Source organism: Fopius arisanus, unplaced genomic scaffold (genome assembly GCF_000806365.1).
Source record: "Fopius arisanus strain USDA-PBARC FA_bdor unplaced genomic scaffold, ASM80636v1 scaffold00049, whole genome shotgun sequence".
Taxonomy (NCBI): Eukaryota; Metazoa; Arthropoda; class Insecta; order Hymenoptera; family Braconidae; genus Fopius; species Fopius arisanus.
In genome coordinates this window covers 828,230-847,802 of record NW_011887788.1, presented here as the reverse complement: position 1 = coordinate 847,802, position 19,573 = coordinate 828,230, and the positions used below count along the sequence as shown (strand labels likewise).

At 35.7% G+C, this 19,573-nt stretch overlaps 4 protein-coding genes across 12 annotated transcripts in view; 1 reads left to right on the top strand and 3 right to left on the bottom strand.

Moving 5' to 3' along the window:
- Nucleotides 1-116: 116 nt before the first annotated feature.
- On the bottom strand, nt 117-11,393 carry Galphas (G protein alpha s subunit). Its single transcript, XM_011306776.1, has 10 exons — nt 8,990-11,393; nt 7,945-8,017; nt 7,821-7,875; nt 7,635-7,754; nt 6,861-6,958; nt 4,473-4,527; nt 4,316-4,389; nt 3,938-4,117; nt 3,654-3,858; nt 117-3,468 (listed from the first exon to the last, which is right to left on the bottom strand). Exons 1-10 carry the CDS (start codon nt 9,126-9,128, stop codon nt 3,322-3,324), a joined length of 1,146 nt encoding a protein of 381 aa, XP_011305078.1. The 5' UTR covers nt 9,129-11,393; the 3' UTR covers nt 117-3,321.
- Nucleotides 11,394-12,653: 1,260 nt separating this feature from the next.
- LOC105267718 (CCAAT/enhancer-binding protein gamma) lies at nt 12,654-14,832 on the bottom strand. 4 transcript variants are annotated; one of them, XM_011306772.1, is made up of 3 exons: nt 14,524-14,832; nt 13,354-13,635; nt 12,654-13,235 (listed from the first exon to the last, which is right to left on the bottom strand). In XM_011306772.1, the coding sequence occupies exons 2-3, from the start codon at nt 13,625-13,627 to the stop codon at nt 13,138-13,140; spliced, it is 372 nt and encodes a 123-aa protein (XP_011305074.1). In that variant the 5' UTR covers nt 13,628-13,635; nt 14,524-14,832; the 3' UTR covers nt 12,654-13,137. The 4 variants fall into 4 exon arrangements, with proteins under 4 accessions (XP_011305074.1, XP_011305077.1, XP_011305075.1 ...); XM_011306775.1 differs by lacking the exon at nt 14,524-14,832 and adding an exon at nt 14,363-14,454; XM_011306773.1 differs by lacking the exon at nt 14,524-14,832 and adding an exon at nt 14,303-14,405.
- A 19-nt stretch (nt 14,833-14,851) lies between these two features.
- On the top strand, nt 14,852-17,367 carry LOC105267717 (DDB1- and CUL4-associated factor 13). Of its 2 annotated transcripts, XM_011306771.1 has the most exons (7): nt 14,852-14,934; nt 15,369-15,520; nt 15,613-16,010; nt 16,162-16,478; nt 16,568-16,868; nt 16,956-17,119; nt 17,191-17,367. In XM_011306771.1, the coding sequence occupies exons 2-7, from the start codon at nt 15,451-15,453 to the stop codon at nt 17,279-17,281; spliced, it is 1,341 nt and encodes a 446-aa protein (XP_011305073.1). In that variant the 5' UTR covers nt 14,852-14,934; nt 15,369-15,450; the 3' UTR covers nt 17,282-17,367. The 2 variants fall into 2 exon arrangements, with proteins under 2 accessions (XP_011305073.1, XP_011305071.1); XM_011306769.1 differs by lacking the exon at nt 14,852-14,934 and having other exon boundaries at nt 15,174-15,520.
- Nucleotides 17,368-17,578: 211 nt separating this feature from the next.
- The window catches only part of LOC105267715 (tensin-1), a 67,984-nt gene continuing 65,989 nt past the window's right edge, over nt 17,579-19,573 (bottom strand). For all 5 annotated transcript variants that reach the window (XM_011306765.1, XM_011306764.1, XM_011306768.1 and 2 more), the window contains 2 exons: nt 19,347-19,518; nt 17,579-18,490 (listed from right to left, as the gene is read on the bottom strand). In XM_011306765.1, the coding sequence (XP_011305067.1) occupies nt 18,281-18,490; nt 19,347-19,518 (382 nt within the window). In that variant the 3' untranslated portion in view covers nt 17,579-18,280. The remainder of the gene's footprint in view (nt 18,491-19,346; nt 19,519-19,573) is intronic.

Here is a 19,573-nt window from a genome sequence, read left to right as displayed (position 1 = left end):
ATAAATCATCAATCATTTCAGAGTAATGAATGAAAAAAAAAAACACGAAATAAATCTAAATTCAATTGACGACTAAATAGTAAAGCTTGTCATTGGTGAAGTTGTAAAAAATTTAGTCCTTTTTGTTCAATATATATTTTCCTTTTGTTAAATATATTTATACATACGTGTACGTAATAGATATATACATGAAAGGGGACAGTACTTACAATTAAAATATAATACCAAAATACGGAAGGACGAACTACGCACATAGACAATTTACTTTCACTGATGAGATGTAAACGCTCTTATTATTCATTCTCATATTTCATTAAAAATAATAAGCGATATTCTTCCACCGAGAGCTTTTGAAGAATGATAATGTATCATCGAGGGCTTGACCACGAGAACGAGTTGGAGGCTGCACACAGCAATTTCATAATACTCTGGAAGGTTCAATGGCGTTTTTTTTTTACCAAGAGATATATTAAGCATCAACATATGATAAAAATAATGAATATGAACAGTAACAACAACAAGAAATTTTCATTTACTAGGAAAAAACACTTTCCATCTATGGTACATTGACGATAACCGCAGACGGATAAGTTATTAATTTCATTTTATTTATTCAACTAATGTCAATTAATTATTCTTTTCTACTCATTATTCGGCCCTCGTGGCATTTTTTTTTCCTCATCATCCCAAAAAGACGAATTCTCATCGATTATTTACATATTCCTCAATGTTTGGAACAATTGGAACTAAGAACGGACCTTGAGAAGGGACTCTCACGCAATTATTTCTCGTACACGTTCAAACCATCGGACATTTGTATTATCGTATTACGTATACTCATTTCAATGATAGAAATTGAAAAAGAAAATAAGCAAGAGAAAAAACTATAAAGACAACAGTAAAAGGAACAAAGGGAAAATATATCCCTTTTCTCTTCTCTGAGTGAACATTGGTCATTCGTATTCTCTCTTCGAGGCAAAATCAAAATATTGTGCGATGGACCTAAAATATAGAAATTCGACAATGTCAATCATCACTTATGGTGCCCCTTCCTCCATCATCCCTTACACTATTTTCTCTTCTGCACTTGCTTTACTCGTACTTAGATTCTCACTTGTATTATTACTTCTATTATAATAATTACCGATCTTTTTTGTATTTTTCTTTTCACCTTCGTTAACAATGGCATCGACGATAAAGTTAATCGAGTCATACGACCATTAACATGTCTATGGTTACTATATTAATTGTATGGTAGTTTTGTTTTTTTTTTTGTTTTATATAATTGATATTACTATATATATGAGCCGGTACGACACCGCACAGACCTCTGATAAAAAGGAAAAAGGTCAACTCAGAATTAAAAACGAAACGTGAAACTCACGCATTTCACGCTTCATATATATTAATATATATTCTTTTGTGCCAAAAATAATATAATACATTGATATATGATATATTGAATTTCCATTTTCACCCTGATTTATCCGTTGTTATTCAAAAATGCGCGTTACTTCACGTTTTTGCCATTTTATTTGACCATTTTTTATTTAAAACTCGCAAATTTTCCTTAAATAATCAATTAACAATAAATAAAACAAGATAATTCGAAAAAAAAAGTCTGTGTGGCATCCTCGCAAGACAAGTATTGAGATATAGATACAGACACATAAATATGATTCCCTATTTTGTTTTCTTTTTTTTTGCTTTTTTTTTTATAATTTTCTTTTAAATTTTTTCGTGTGCGCAAAATACGTACACACTCCATTGCATTCTATTCCAATGGGAAGGGCTCTCTAATAAAAAAAACATCAATTTTTCACCATAATTCATCATCGTATGACTAACGTCCACAACTCTTATTGTAACTTTGTTATTCAATTTACACATGACTAATACCGAGTTTTTTTTCAATGATAAAACACTCTCCGTACGTATAAAAACAAATTTGACGTTGCACTATTTAAAATCATCGGTTGCATCGACAATCCATTTCGCATCAGCCCTCTTTCCACCTCTTTCTGCCTGCTACGTACATTTTATTATCATTTAAATATTCACTTAATTATCAATGAATGATTTAGAATGCACCTTTCATTCTTCACGTACAGGTACGCAACTGCACACACATGTTCACACCGTATATAGATAGAATTTGTTTCCTCTCTTTATTATACATATATATCTTTTTTTTTTTAATTTTTGTCTCGGAGGAGTCGAATGTTTTCTACGTAATTTTATTTTTACTCTCCAAGAACAATCTTTTATTCACTCTTGAGATTGTGTATACAATTACAAATTGATGTGAATTGCGCTCATAGAACGATTGCGAAAGTGAGAGTGAATGTGTAAAAAAATGTTTTTTTTTTCCCCTCGTTTTCCTTTTTTCCGGTATCAATCACTCTCGTTTGATGGTGGGGAGAGGTGGGAGTAGAGAATTAATGCCTGAGGTATATTTACTAAATGATAAATAAATTATTTAAAAACAACTCCGAATCAGATTGACGCCCTCTGTACATAGTCAATACATACATACATACATTGTATAATGAGAAATAAAACCTCGAAATACTGTAAAATCTCACAAAAAATGAAGAGAAAAAAACGAAAAAAGAAAAACGAAAAAATACTTGTTCTTTTTTTTGTTGTTTAACAGTAGGGATGTTTGGTGCTGTTGGACATGCGTGATAAAAAAATATAAATTGGCAAAATCACAATGTTCAGGATGTTGCAATGTTCCAAGAGATTCGTGTGCTTCGAGAAATTAATAATTTGACAGATCGTTTATGTTACTCTTCTGTTACTTTCCGGTATCATCAGATCTCATATAAACAATAAAATTTGAAAGAAAAAGAAAAGAAAAATAAGATTCGAGGTAACGGATCACAGTGCGTCGAGTGACATTGGAAAGAATAGTGTAAATATAATAAAATTGTTATTTGGTGGCAGGGGCTAGGTAGATAGGAAGGGAAGGGATGTTGTTGATAATTTGAACAATTAATTCCGACCTATTTTGAGGAAATAAGTCCCAAGTGGCCAATCAAGGCGTTAATTTGTTCCTTCTGCTATTTGATTTGGTAAAGCTTTTTCCACGTCGGAGGCAACTTATTTTGATGTTATTTTTATTCATTCATTCATTTTTCTCTAGGTTTATTATTCGAGCAAATTGATCGATTCATCTCCATTTTTCTGCACGTTTTTTTTGTCTTAACTTGTTCGTGGATGAGTATATAATTGTTTACACAATTGGTGTTTTGTAAATGGAGGAGAGGTAAATAATAATTTTTGGACAGACAATACTAGGCAATGGTAGAAACCAAGTCACAAGAGTTCGTATTGCCGCAGATGCATACGTTGAATTATGTCACGACAGTCATTGAATACTCTCTTGATGTTTTCTGTGTCAACTGCACAGGTAAAATGTGGATAGCAGTAGTGTTTCCCATCTCCACTAGCTGTACTGATACGCTGTGAAATATCAATGAATCATTTAAGGTGTCAGGGTGAAACGATAGGAAATTTTAATTGAAAAAAAGCCTGAAAAATTACGAAAATCAAGCATCAGCTACATCATCTCAAACATCAAACTCCACAACATTCAGAATTTAACTACAACCGTTACCTGCAGTTAAATAAATTAAAGGGGTACTCACAAGAAATTCATCTCTGATGAAATATTTAGCTCTTATAACTTCTGCAGGTTCTGAAGGATCTGCTACGACACCGGGTTCAACTGGAGTTTGGTATCGTGAAAATTCTGGAAAGTAGTCCTCCAATTTGTGCTTACCTGCCTTAACTTTTTCAGCTAAGAGATCTTGTTTATTCAAGAACAAGATTACAGATATTGTACGTAACCACCTGGCAAGTGAAGAGTAAATTGTTTAATGAAAATAATCCGGTAACAATAAAATATGGAGTTATCAGTTATCAGGTTTACCTATTATTCCAAATACTTTTGAATAAATCAAGACTCTCTCGGAGTCTCAACTTTGTTGGATCTTCCCTGAGCACCATGTTGTAACTACTGCAAGCAGTAACGAATATTATTGCAGTCACGTCATTGAAACACTGTATCCATTTCCTCCTTTCATCTCTCTGGCCCCCAACGTCGAACATACTGAAATCATTAAAAAATTCTTCATCTGATTCTTTCAGAATTCTCGTCATTACAGATATTTATTCATTGCCATTTCCTCATGAAGGATATAATTTTAAAAAACCGCGGCCGATAATTAATTCAGGCCATTTATGACTGTGAATTCAATTATTCTGGGATTTTTTGTCGATTCATTGAAATAATTTCAAGATAACTTACTGAAAGTTGACCTTGTCAACTTGAAATCGAGTCTCGAAGATGCCCGACGTGAGAACTCGACACCTTAGAATATCCTGCAGCAGGAAAAAAATATAATTCAGATTACGGATTGATTGAAAGAGCCAAATTCAACAGGAGATAAGTGGAGAGAATTTACCTGTTCAGTTGGCGTGTAATCGGGCTGTTTGACGATGGCAACTTTATCTAGAAAACTGAAACAAAAATGAAGAATCTTATTAAATCCACAATTCGCAAAATTCACTAATTAATATCATCATTACCATCATAGACAAATAAAATAGTGATAACAATATAATCGTGCTATGGGTTGAGATCGAATGGAAAAAATAAAGAGTAATTTTTGCAATCAATTGATTTTTAAGGGAAATTAATTAATTTACGGTGGATAATCAGGGGAAATAGTAAAGTCGAAAAAGTGTCATGAAGCCAGGGAGGCAGGAGGATAAAATTGTAGAAGGGGGTGGAATGGGAGGAAAGCGAGGAGGTAAATCGATCGGTGGTGAGCATGGCGAGAGGGCTGCGGCACCACCAACGGGGTGTTCTACCCTAACCCCCGAACCTCGTTACACCATACCACCATTACTTTCGCTGGCTAGGCAAAATCACAAGGGGACGACGCCCTCAACCTCCCGAACATCCCCTACCTATCAAAAACTGCTGAATAAAAATTACACAAATTTTTGAAAATTCATGTGACATCACATTCTCAATATTCTGAACTTCAATTGGATTAATTAAATTTAATTTCAACTGGAATCCCTCACAATCAAGCATTTCATTATGAATAATTGATAATGAATTTATCATGATAATTTGAAAAATTAATCATTACAAGAATTTCAATTTGTGCTTGTTAAGAAATTTTTGATTATTTATTTGAAATTTCAGGAATTATTTTGTGACGGTGTAATATTTGAAAAATATTTTATATTTCTCTAGATTTTTGAAGATTCAAAAATGATAATGGGACAACAAATGCAATGAAAAAATTGACAGAATTTGAAAATGACAAGTGCCCCGAGAGAAAGCCGACAGGTGACAATTTAAATTCCATACATGTAACCACACAAAATTTTTTCAACCAACATATTCGATGCCCCCTAAAAATATCTATTGCTATTTATAAAAGCAACCTCTGTTTTCATAGTGGATACAGCGACAATCGTGAGAGATCGGTGGCGCATAAACGCCAGTTTGTGCCTAAAGCTTATCGGAAATTGATGAAAATTTCGAATACCGAGCTCCAGCCATCACCCGACCAACAAATCCCGAAATAATTTCCCTAAAAAAATTAACAAACTCCGAGATAATAATAACCCCGCCAGAAGCTAATTCTGCACTAATCCCAGACAAATGGACTCAATTTAAAAAAAAAAAAGATAATATACACATAATTTTTTTCCTCTCATTGTCCCTCACACGTAATCAGTGCATACACGTGTTTACAAACACACGGAGAACGCACTATGAAACGCAACTATCGTGGGTTTATACGAGAGAATAACTCATGCTAAAAATAGTCTAACCGTTAGTATAATTAAAGCGTTGAACAATATGAGAAGAGGGAAAGCACTACAAGAAAAAAAAAACCAGTACATAGGGTTACTCTGCTTATTCAGATACGAATTCCCACCGAATTGCAATCACTCCTCCCTTCAACATCAACAAACATCCCAATACGATTGGTAAATCGACGTGAATACAATACGTGAATTCACCGGATCGATGAGTACCAGATATGAGGTAGAAATTGATTTTTAGTAATCAAAACATTTTTCAACGATGTCAATTCATCCATTCGTTCATATTATGCAAAACGATTACCTCATTGCGATGCATTATCTCAATTATTGGTCCCAAATTGTCGCTCTCAAATCACTCGAGACCGATTTATAAATCGTTTCGTATCTTAATTTACCATAATTTGTCGCTCAGTAATTCAGCATTGATGGAGCCTTCCATTAATTGATTTGCATGCATATAAAATACCATCAGTACGCATGCACCATTTTTTTTTTATCTCACACAGAGTACTATCGTACACCACCTTACAACTTCTCTTGTTATCACCCTTTTTATCGCGATCGCGGATACTAACGTGTCGTGCGACGCGATAACATGCAACTCGTTTTTTTTTATATTCTTCATTTCATTATCTATTTCTCATTTTGCGGAATGCAAATCAGTTTCACCTCGTTGCAGGGATTCATGATGATTCATAATGATCACAATAATGAGAATGGAAAAGGCCTAATTCGTTGATGTCGACGAATTTCATTTTCTTGAATAACGAAAAGTTGATTATGTAACAGTTATTATTATGAGAACTATATTTTTCGTTGAGTAGAATATTTATTTATTAATAGTTGAGTTGTAAACTCGAGCGAACTGATTGCTTCAGATTTTTTTGTAAATTGCACTGGATGGAGGGAGAAATATTAAATTGATATTTCCAAAAAAACTCCATTTACACTTCGACTTAATTATGTAGAAAATAAATTAATTGAATAATAAAATAACTCACTATTTGGCGCAGTCAATGAGCTGATACTCGTTGCTCCTCTCGAAGCTCTGTTGAACACCTCGGTCTTTCCACAATGTCTCGACAATTCCGTAGAATGCCTGTAAAATAAAAAATCATAAACCATGAGACTTGAAGATTTTTTCTTTTCAGTATTCCGAGTATGTTGATCCAAGAGATAAAAACGTGTCGGCTAACTGGCCACAAAACGCGCCAGCGCGAATCGCTTCACCACAAGTTTATTAATAAATTCTCATGATTCAACGTTAGTTCGATTAATCGATTGAACTTTCCCACAGCGGTTGCCTTCGTCCTTCGATTATCGAAGCGATACAGAGAAATTCGACGGTTTCTCCATACCGAATTAACATCATCGAATAGTTGAGCTCATTCAATGTCATCACCCGATGAAAGAAAAATATGGAATTGGAAGAGGAGAAGGACAAGTGTGTGAGCGCAATTTTTAGCATCTGCGACAGTTTGTGGCGCAAATAGTACACTCTGTGATGATTTTCCTGCCGTTGAATGTATTTCAAGATTTTTCTTTTTGACGAGTCAACAAGGCTGATCTTTCACTACACTGTGTCAAATCCTATGTATTAGGTATTTCTACTTTTATAACTTAACATTTATTTTTGGAGTGAACCAGCCAACAATCCTTTTCGGGATAATGATGCCCAACTAATCGGTAATCAAGGAATATGATGCAAACACAGATTATCATGCATCAGATACACATGTTAATGATTTAGATATTCATAAATTACGATTACTTACCGGTGGATAATCAAAATCAGGGGATGACGAGACATCCAGCACATAGTCAACTTTGCTCTGATTTTCTGAATTCTCGAGTTGCACTGGTGGTGTCAACGTGTTCATAGCGGTTGTTATCGTCTGCAATGAATTCACCAGTTGTCAAAGATAATTGGATTAATGATGAATATTAATGTGAAAACTCACCAAGATAGCATCCCGGATGTTTTTCTTGATATCCTCGATTTTTTGGCGCTTCTCCCTGGGGAGAACATGAGCATAAGACCAATAGGAAAATTTATTGAAATTGTAGATGGATTTAACAACTCACGCTTCACTGAAACCGTTGACGTGCAATATTCTCATTTGCTTCACGATGGTACTTTTTCCGGACTCACCAGCCCCTGAAAGGCAAATTATGATAAATTTTTACCATAAATAGATTATGGTAGATTGAAATAACGAGGAGTACCGAAGAAATACGATGGGTGAATGCTATTGAGGAAACGTACGGTTATTAATAACGATAAATAATGACTAGTGTTTGTCACTGCATCATAATCATAATTATGTATGAGAAATAATGTCGTCGGCAGCTGTTACCTCGTTGCCCACACATCAGTGTCTTTTCTATCATCGTCTATGCATGAGATGTGAAACCCTTGGATCCAATTGGAACGATGTATTAACGCAAACTTTCAAAAATAGAAAATACTGACATTCTGCCAGTTGCACATTATACGCTGCATGATATATCCAACACTAACAAACAACTTTTACACTGTTAAAAAAAAATATATGAAAATTTCATGGACCATCGACTGATGATTGTTAGAACGGGGACAGTGAACGTGATACGAACGGAAGATTCAGCGAAACTCCAGAATTTTGGGATGTATAAAACGGGAACTTTATAATTTATCTGAATTTTCAGAAATCTAGGATTCAGGATTTTTTCTCGTAAATCCCTCTTTCTGTCACTGTATTAAAAATTCTAAAATATATTGACCGACATTTTCTGGTTCTCTATTAATTTTCAGTGGAGTTGCAGCACGATACAATTTTCCAGAAAAAGCACGGGAAATTCATTTATCCCCCCAAAATTTTTTAAACAATTCGCATTTGTCCGAGGAATGGATAAACGGATGAATGTCCTTTGGTCGTCATTGAGTTTTCCGAGAATATCTCGAAATCTATTCAAGATATCAAAAAGTCCATTAAAATATTGTTTGTAGAGATCACTCCGATCTTCAAAAGAAGTCTTCCCAAAAAAATCGATATAATCCCCAGCTTCGGAGATATTTCGAAAAAGCGCAAAAAGCTTACCTGGATTTTATCATTAAAATATCATAACACATAATTTTAATAATTCTCACCGAGCAATAGAAGCCTGTGCGTTGCTCTATAGACTTGCTTATCCTTCTGCAACTGTCTGGTGATAGCGTCTGAACGCCTCTTCTGGGTCTTGCTGTCATCCTGGCTGGCCTTGCTGCTCTGGCTGCCGAAACACCCCATGACATACGAGCCACACAACAAATTGTTGTTCTTCCCTGTTTTTGTTTCCCCAACAGTTAACTCAGCACTTTATCAATTTATTATTATATCCAAAATCAAGGGATTTCAATGATGGTACCAGCAGTATCCAGCAGCCACTTGTATCGTTATTAATGAGTCTCCGTTAAATGAATTTTTAATTTTAATCCCACTGACTCTATTATTAATCCATATCTCATTATTCATGAATATTATATCCACCTTTTTGTCTTTTTTTCTTACGTTCCCTCTTCTTCTCGTGCCGCCTATAATTCGCCACCTTCTCCTTTTCGTCCTCCTCGTCCTCCTCCCCCGGCCCCTCCACACCCCCTTTTTCCTGTTTTTCCTCCACTTCCACAGAGGAAAATTGTAACAATCAGCAGTGGTAATGAAGTGCCAGCTATAATGTGTCGTTACACGCCCGATTGATTCTTCAAAATCACCAGCAAATTAAAATCACATGCACCCAAGATCCGATTAATCGAACCCAGGGAGCAGCAGAGTATCGACAATATCCTCAAGCTGACACTTAAATATCAAACGACAATAACTTTGCCTTTCCTTGGCTTTTACTCTTCACATCGGGGCGTGTTTCGTGTCATATCTGTCAAGAATCCACATGGACCTTGAATAGTGCTTATTAATTATTCAACGATCTCTCCACGATGCGTTGACTCCGCCAACAGCACAAGACAATTATCCGAAAATTGATTTCCAACAGCTTGACTGATTAAATCCACAAGTTTGGAGCACCAGTAATTGACCAATCTCAGCACATCGATGACTAGGCCAATTTATCCATTAATCGTGGAATAATTTCAGGAAAAGATTATCAGATGAGACATCCAAATTGATGGTGTGTATGAATTATTGGGCGCTTTCTTGTTTCTCGTTGACAGTGGACAATTGTTTCAAGGGTTGAACCTCTTGTTTCAATCTTCCAAAAATGGGATATACTCTGGAGGGCACAACAGTTGAATCCACTGGGTAAAACGATGACACAGGCGCGTGTTTCGAGAGATAGAACCTCGCCTCGTTGTCGCTTCTTTACACCTCTCCACCACCCACCTCACAAGGCATGTACACTAAAATCCCCAAGTCACTTACGATGAAATGTTAAAATAGATCGCTTCACGTATTGGCTGACGGTTCTTGTTGCTGCCAGATCGAGCTCCGAACGACAGGGACAGATCAGCCGAAAGAAAAAGGAGTCATTAAAAAATTAGCGATAAAAAAAATTAGTCGAATATGAGGAGTAAATGATGACAAACTTTTTGCACTAGTTCTGAACTGTCTGCCCTGTGCCTGGTCTCATCCACATCCTCGTATCAAAATCAATGATCCTCTTCATGAATTAATCCCTCGATTTTTTTATTTATTCCTCTCCTTATTATTATTATCAATATTACTCCGGTGTTGAGCTCTCCTGGTTACTCCACGCGAATTTTCATTTTTTTTTCCCCTTTTCCTCTTGCTTCCTCGTTTGGTTTCGATTATACATACATATATGTTTACATATATATGGTATATATATAATAGAGGAACCCGCGCGCGCACACAAATGCACTCACATATATCTGGATATTAATTTCGTGTAATTTGCGAATTTAACAATTTAGCAGCTCATCGTGCCAGCAATTATTCCTCGAACTTCACTGGTATTTTTTTTATTGTTGATAAAAAAATTTTAATGGAATGTTAAATCGAACTGAGCAGCATCTCCAGGTTCATCCGTGCGATTGGAACCACCAGAGACCAGATCACTGAAAGAAGGAAATTAAAATCCGATGTGACTCCAGTTAAATCGAAAATAAAAATTATTTTAATGTCACAACACTGATCGGTGGACTTTTTCACAGACAAATCCGCCCCCACACTAGAATCGAGCCTTCTCTATCCCCCTGGACTGTAATCACTGGAGGGTATCACGAATAATCCAAAAACTCGTTTTCCTCACTTGTAGAATTACTCGATGATCCACACGAGTCCATGAATTTTTCAGGGTAAAATTGTCAGGTTGAATCGAGAGATAAATAATTAACAAATTCTCAACGAATGGCTGATTAGAGCCTCTTGTCCCCCTATCACTTCAAACGGGGAAGCAGAGAGTTTTTTTTTTATTCTCCTTTTTTTTTCCCTTCACCCACCTCCCTCACTCAATATACCCCGAGGTAACGAGCAAACGAAACGTCCGAGACGAGGTGCTCCCTGTAGCCAACATGTCGTCGCTCTGCTAGGACCCACCAATGGTTCACCACCGCGGCAGCCCTCTGCTATGACGTTCAGTGCTGGATTTGTTTAATCGAGAACCCCGGGTTTTTCTGTTTTCCGGATTGACAGAAATTCATAAAAAATTACAGGAGCTCCGGAATTCTCCGATCAAATGTCACCTTTTTTAAAAATCCTAATGAAACGAAAGTTGTCACCGTTTTTCGTCTCACAATTCAACTTAAAATATTGTTTTATAATTACAATTAATATATGCATAAAAGCATGTGAAAAATTTTTCAAATTAAAAAAAATCATATATATAGATAAAAAATTTAATTATATGTATACATGAAGATTATATTGCCGAGGATTTTATTTATAGTGTACATTTTTTGCATGTGCCCCCACGCGCTGGTTCCGCAAATTTTTATTCTAAAAATTACTGAATCAACCTGAAATTTCCGGGAAAATTCCGCGGGATTAAATCGGGAAATCAATTTTCTCGTTTATCAATTTTTCGTAATTACAGACGATCGATCCAGTAATCGGCTACAAAAAAAAAACCCAAGAAGTCATATTTCCTGAAAATCGGTGAAAGCCCAAGAACCAGTGGCTTTTATTTTTTTTACCCCGAGCATGTGCCCAGTATGTACATTGGCTAAGTGTTGGCTATTACTGACATTTCGAAATGCTCCAATTGTCTGGAGTCATGCGCATGCCAAGGGCCTCTACCTCTACTAAGACAGAGTATCAGAACGTCCAGTGACTGGATCCACTGGCAAAATCCCACAACTCCTGATAAATATATTTTTTAAAATCCCTCGGTTCAACTCACGCTTCGGCAATGATTCGGCCCTAAAGATTCGGAGATAATGACGAAAAAAAAATGGTAATTATAATAAATAGAATGGGAAAAAATCAGCTACTGGGACATCCACCTGACTTACTCCTTCGGCGAACCTCCCCCATGCCCTAGTAACGGGTTACCACTCATATCTGGTGCCTTTGGTGTCGTCTGACATCGTCGGATGTCGTTAGACATCGTCAGACACACCAGTCTCTGTCCACTCTTTCTCACGTGACTTTAATTTTCTCATTCAGGAAAATCCAAGGGATACGGCCCTGAAATTCACCCGACCACTGTCGACAAACTGAGGTGACTGAGGGACCGAGGATCGATCGGCATTTTTCGGGAATTCAACAATTACAGGTGTGGATAAATGCAATTGCAAGGTCCCCATCCTTGGACTGTTATATCCCTGATCATGTAATTATAGAAAATAATGATTAACTCGATTTTTACGAAAGATTTATTTCAGGAAAGATTCACTCCCTTTTCTATTATTTTTTATCAATCGATTATTTTTACTTGTCCATGAATTTATAATTGTATGTACATTTTCTAATGTTTGATATGACTTTTCAAACGCTCTAGTGACTCAACACTGAGTCACACATTTCCTCTTTCGCTGTTATTTTATGGAATGTTATTTCCAAATGGCTCTGTTCATTCGTTGGGTGTATGACGATGTTATTTTCCCCCCTCTCGAATGTTTTTGCGTTTGCAACTGCTGAGAGGGGGGTGAAAATAAGGATATTCTCATTTTATCTATCTTGTTTTGTTGCTCTGAATTTTTGAGCAGCGCAAAGCAAATTGCTCCGGTGTTGGCATCGTTCCAAGATGTCCGACATTGGCCGCTCACCGTTTAATTTCAAAGTTGAGACTCAATAATTCAGCCGTGCCTGATTTATTAATTTAAATCGTGGCAGTAAATGGTGTTTAGAGTCTCGTTGTACTTTTTTGGCTAGTACTAGAGTCATCAGCGAGTAGAGCATTAAGGTCTATGTCTTGAATTGATAGTGTGTGTTGATTTGAGCCTGAAATAGAATTTTTATGAATTATTAAGCTAATCCTTTATTTGTGAGTCTGTTATTGACGAATATTCTTGAATCAAATGAACAAGGGGAGCTTATTGATCCTCAGGTCGGCATTTACCTGCGTGAGCTAGAAATAAATCCTTGAGGAAGCCCAACTCCTTGGTGAGCATTTTGATCTTTTCCTCCAGGAGTTCGTTCTCGGTTTTGAGTTGGTTCACTCGCTCCAGGGTCTGTTGAGTTCGAAGTTTACTTTTAACTCGGGAACGTTTCACTGCCTGATTATTTCGATCTCTACGTCTGCGATAGTCTTCGTCGTCGTCTTCATACTCTATCACTGCGGTTTTTGTCTTCTTTTTGTTTGAGGCGGAGTTCTCTTTATTTTTGGGCGCCATTGTAAATTCTGTAATGATAATAATGATTGCACCACAAGTTGTAAATTGCACATGAGATAAATGAGAAACATTTTCATGTAATTGTTCATTTCATAATATCCGTGGTTTTTATTTTTTATAAATCTATCGTAATTCCTTGGGACTCTATTTCATTGGATATTTTATGGACTAGTTGTGCATTTGAAGGAATTAAAAAACTATGTAAATCTTTTTTAAATAAAAATACTATCATTCGAAATTCTTTTTAAGTAATTGTTGTTCGAAAATTCGACAAGATCACAAGAATTCATTCACGCTCTTAAAATAGTTGTTCTTTCATCCAGTAATTCCAAGAAGATGCTGACAAGGTTTCAATTACGACAATTATCTTGCTCCAGAGGATGATTATATTGCACACGACCTTATGTCGGACTCTTTCAATAATTAACTTTTTCTAAACATTCCGCATTTTTCTGCAGTCAGAATTACGACGAATTTGTCAATCTTAATTGTTGATTTATCCAAGGTCATACTAATGTAGTCATCTTCTAGGGCAGAATAATTGTCACGATTAAAATCAGCTGGGGATTGCCCTGGATGACTCGATTGCAAAAAGTGGATATAAAAGTCGTAGCTAATACGTGATATAATGAATAGTATTAATTCTCTGTTGACGGTAGTTAATTATTTGATTACACTTCACATGCGTAGTTCCTATTTTTCGATAAAACAATACGACAAAGGGAGATTACTTGCAGTCAGAACCATTACTGATATCATACATATTATCAATCACTGATATAGACTAGGTCAATGTTTTCAGAGCGATTGATACTGCAATTTGAAGATTTATCACGTCATCTGCTTGATGTGGCTAGACGAATAGAATGTGGAAATCTTATCAATGACTAACTGACCTTTTTCTTCAGTTTCTTCTGTCTCAGTGCAAATTTTGTTCTGGGATACTGTTAATTGTCCTGTAATTGACAGTGAGTGAATTCAAGACGAAACACGAGTCTGCCATGTGAAAAACGCAGAATTTATAGAACTTCTATCTTCACTTTGATTTTTACTCCACGAGTTTGTGGATTTTGGAGAGTGTCTCAGGCAGATGGTAGATTTTTACTGCGAATTATTTGAGGGATTGAAATATAAATTTGAAGAATTATTCGCTGGTGCAAGAGCGGATGACGCAACAATCGACACGAGAAAATACAAATAATATACGTTATGGCCCGGATGGAGGGAATTTTTTCGTGATTGGCGACTTTACGCCCTTCTACTCCGCGGACACAACCCGAACCTTGATCTCAAGCGATGCCTTGTCGGTAACTACGACAATCGCAAAAACCAGGGCAACATCAAACAGTGGGGCTTTGGAGGGCGCCAAAAAATTTTTTCATTCTTTTTTTTAAATTTATAATATAATTATATTATATTAATTTTATTAATTATATTAATTAGAGATATTTCAGACGAAAGATTTATAGCTGAACAGTGCGGTGAAGGGGGTGCTTGGGATATATAGGGAAGGGTATAGGTGAAATTTTTTTTTCAATTTATAAAAATGCGATTATCTCGTTTCCTATGGATTATTGATAATATTGATATCTCTTTGAATTTTTTTCGTAAACAAAAAATAGAGAAAATTAAATACGTTATTGTATTCATTCATTATATATTCATTCATACTTCAGTTTCTATCTAGGGAATTTCGGGGAGTCACTGGAGAGTACGAAGATAATTAACTTCACTCTTGTAGGTTATGGAGTAGATTTCTGTGAGACCCACGTGATAAATAGTGAAATATGTGCAGTAATTGGTAAAAATAAATATTGTACAGAATGAAGGTGAAGATATTAACGAGGAATCCTGATGAATACCTCAGGGAGACTAAAAGAGATATCCACAGAGGTAAATCCCATCGTTCTGTTGTTTCCAAGGATTTCTCTGTTCGGAGTCACGTCACAAGAGAATTGAAAAAAATTATTATTTATTATTAACAGTTCCAAGAAATTATGATCCAGCACTCCATCCATTTGAAGCTGCGAGGGAGTACACTCGAGCACTGAATGCTGTGAAACTTGATCGAGTATTTGCTAAACCCTTTATTGGTAATTTGGAAGGGCATAAGGATGGAGTTTCAGCTGTATGTAAACATCCTGGTCGTCTCTCTGTCATTGTCAGTGCATCTTTCGATGGTGAAATCAAAATATGGGACTTACCACAACGAAATTGTGAGAGATCCATTCTAGCACATGATGGAATCGTTCGCGGAATTACGTTTTCCTCGGATGCTGACCACTTTATTACTGTTGGCGATGATAAAATGATTAAAGTGTGGAAATCTGATGCACCTAATGAGGGCGAAGAAGACCTCCCTACGAATACAATCATCAGTAGAGTATGTCATTTATTATCAATAATTCGTATTAATGATAATGATTTTTTCAAACTCACCGATTATCGGATTTTAAATTGAATTTATCTGTCTTCGTTATTTTTTCAAGTTATTCAATGCAGATCGAATTCAAATAATTGAAATTCTTTTTTAGAACGTCATCACTGGCATTTCACATCATCGGAAGAAACCTGAGTTCGCGACGTGCGGAGAAGTCTGTCAATTATGGGAAGAAACTAGGAATGAACCGATAAAAACGTTCAAATGGGGTGTAGACAGTCTTCACGATGTTAAATATAATTTTGTTCAATCGAATTTGCTCGCGGCTTGTGCGAGTGATAGGAGTATCATCTTGTATGATACGAGAGACACCGGTCCACTCCGTAAAGTTGTTCTGAAATTGAAAACTAATAAGTTGGCGTGGAATCCTATGGAGGCCTACACTTTTACCTGTGCCAACGAAGATTACAAGTGAGTCAATTTTTAATATACGAACTGTATTGTTAATTATTTTGATAATGCACTCATTTTTATTAAATTCATGAATATTATTGTTTCAGTTTATACACTTTTGATATCAGAAAATTAAAAACTCCAGTTAATGTTCATAAAGACCACGTGGGCGCCGTTACTGACGTCGATTACTCACCAACGGGGAAAGAATTTGTCTCGGGAAGTTACGACAAATCAGTGAGAATATATGAAATTAATAAAGGCCATTCTAGGGATATTTACCACACAAAACGAATGCAGAGACTCACGAGCATTGCTTGGTCTCTCGATAATAAATACATCATCAGTGGCAGTGATGAAATGAATATTCGAGTGTGGAAGGCTCGCGCATCAGAAAAATTGGGAGTCGTGAGTAGAAATTCATATGAAACCAAAATAAAAAAATTGTGTTATGTTTGAAAACCCCGAGTTAATGGCGATTAATTTTTTTTATAGCTGAGACCGAGGGAAAAAGCTGCTCTTAATTACAGTGCAGCTTTGAAGGCGAAATTCGCAGGACACCCTCAAGTACGAAGAATTGCTCGACACAGACAAGTGCCTAAACACATTTACAATGCTCAAGCAGAATTACGAACAATTCATAATAAGCGTAAAACAAAGTAAGTCGTTGCTTTTATTTTTTTGTAGATCTCTCCATCGAACTCGTTTAATAATTTTATTTATTTCCCAGAGAGGCGAAACGTCGAGCTCATTCTCGTCCTGGTACAGTTCCATTTGTTTCCGAACGAGAGGCACACGTGGTCCAAGAGAAAAACGACTGAGTATTCGTGAACGATTGGTAAAAGTGAATAATAAATAGATTTCATTTGAAGGCAACATCGAAAAATAAATCTCCATGAATTCTCAATTTTGTTTACAATCCATTTGAACAACTTCTCCACCTCCTGAAACAATCTCACAGGCAGATAGATGTCATAAATAATTTTATTATGGAAATTATATAATGCATCACTAGTGTACAGTCTCAGAATGTTATGAACATCAAGCTGCGAATAATGGTTAGCACAATTTGCAACGTGGCATAAAATTTCGGTTATATCCAATTTCATCGTTATTTTAAAATCTATTTGCATGATAATCTCTGTACAAGACTAGGTTTAGCCGAGTGGTTGAATTCTCCTCAATTTTATATCAGTAGCCAAATGGTAAAGAGCAAGAGAAAACAAAAAAAAATATTGACCTCGATTTATAAATTCTTTTTTACCAGATCTTTCAGTGAAAGATAATTAATTTTATGGCGATAAAATATGTAGGGCTTTTTTAGAAATATTTACCCTTTTTTAATCGGTGGAAAATACACAAGCTTCAATAATTTTCAAATAAATATTTTTTTTGCCTTCCGTTGCCTTTACAACCTCGCCACATATTTATTCTATCATTCCTTTTTCACCGAGAAAAAGAATCGTTTTCCGCGTACTAGTCACCGTTAGCATTATCATTCATACTCCAGTTTAAATAAAATGCAATCATAACAATAAACAAAAATTATATACATATAAACACATTTACATCAATTTTTGCATATTAAAATCTACGAAATCACGTAATTAGAGTAGTATCATGATTCCTTTCACTTTCTTAATAAGTTCTTGGCAGTTTTTTTTTTTTTTAGTTCAGTGAACACGTCGACTTCATTCCAGAGTCCATTCAAATTATTATCACTGTGTCGTTGATATTCCTTCTACTATAAATTAGTTATTATAATTCTCTTAATAACTATCACTGACTTTCAGAGAATAAAATCACTTGTGTCTTAACGTTTAAACATTCAAATCCGCCATCATCTTGCGAAAATCAGCTAGAGTGTTGTAATCAGGATCAGAGTCGATATCCGCAAAGTCTTTCGTTGAATCAGTCTTTAAGAAACTTGGATTATAACGACTGAGGGATAGGGGACATGGCAGTAACTCTGGCATTACGGAATGATGAGTAATCAGTGCGGTGAGGGTTGTGAATTCCTTTGTAAAGCCCTGAAACAGACAAATTATTCATTATTTCATCTATCAATCCAAGAACTCGATTGAGTCCAACGATATCGCTCCATTTTATTTGATGATACTCTTAGTTCCACCTCTTGAAATTCTGTTCGTTTTAGGTAGAGGAATCTCAATTGAAGTTTCAAATTAGTAATTAACCTTCTCCTTATTCGATATGGCTCTATAGTTTTGTAGAGAAATTATGTAACGATTGACGTTATAATCCACTGAGAATAACTCGGAAAAATTATCATTCCCAGTGGATTTTATTCGGAGTTGATTATTAAAAAATAAAAAATAATCAAATAAGATTTTTGGTGGGTCTAATTGACTCTGATCTTCCACGCATACATCCTCTCTTGGAAATATCGTAATTATGGAGGGTCAGAAACAGTATCCAGATCAAACCGACAAGTCTCACGTTATTTTGATTTCCCTCTGGAATCCCTTATACAACTCCCCGATTGTGTTTCATCGCCCATGGCGTTTACACTTTACCACGACAAATACCTAAAGTACCCGCCCGTAAACAACTTATTTATTTTTCCATGAATAAAACCCGTGAAATCAGTTGAAAAAAATTTCTAGCTGAAGAAATTCCAAAAATTCCAAAAATTCCAGAAAAATCCAAAAAATTTGGGCAACAGATAAATATTGAGGACTGACGAACAAATTGACTCGAGAATACTTTCCACAAAAATATTCACTTCTATTAATGATTAATTAATTAGAAATAAAATAAATAATGAATAATCAGAATGTCACATTTGAAAATAAATATTGATATGATCTTTCTTAATGAAAAAAATCGAAAAGTCCGAAGATAAAATTGCATTGTTCCTCTCATTACCTTAATCTTGTAGCCCTTATTCGTCCGCATGATTAAGTAATGTGCAATTCCACTGGGTTGAAACTCTCGTGGCACACGCAGCGACAGAGCATAACAGCCTGGTTTACTGGTACTCTCACGTACCATAAAGGCACCTTCTGGCTCTTGGCTCAACACTTCGAGGGTTATTTCCCTATTTAACACGATATTGATTAATTTAAATAGAAATCGACCAGTGGAGATAAGTC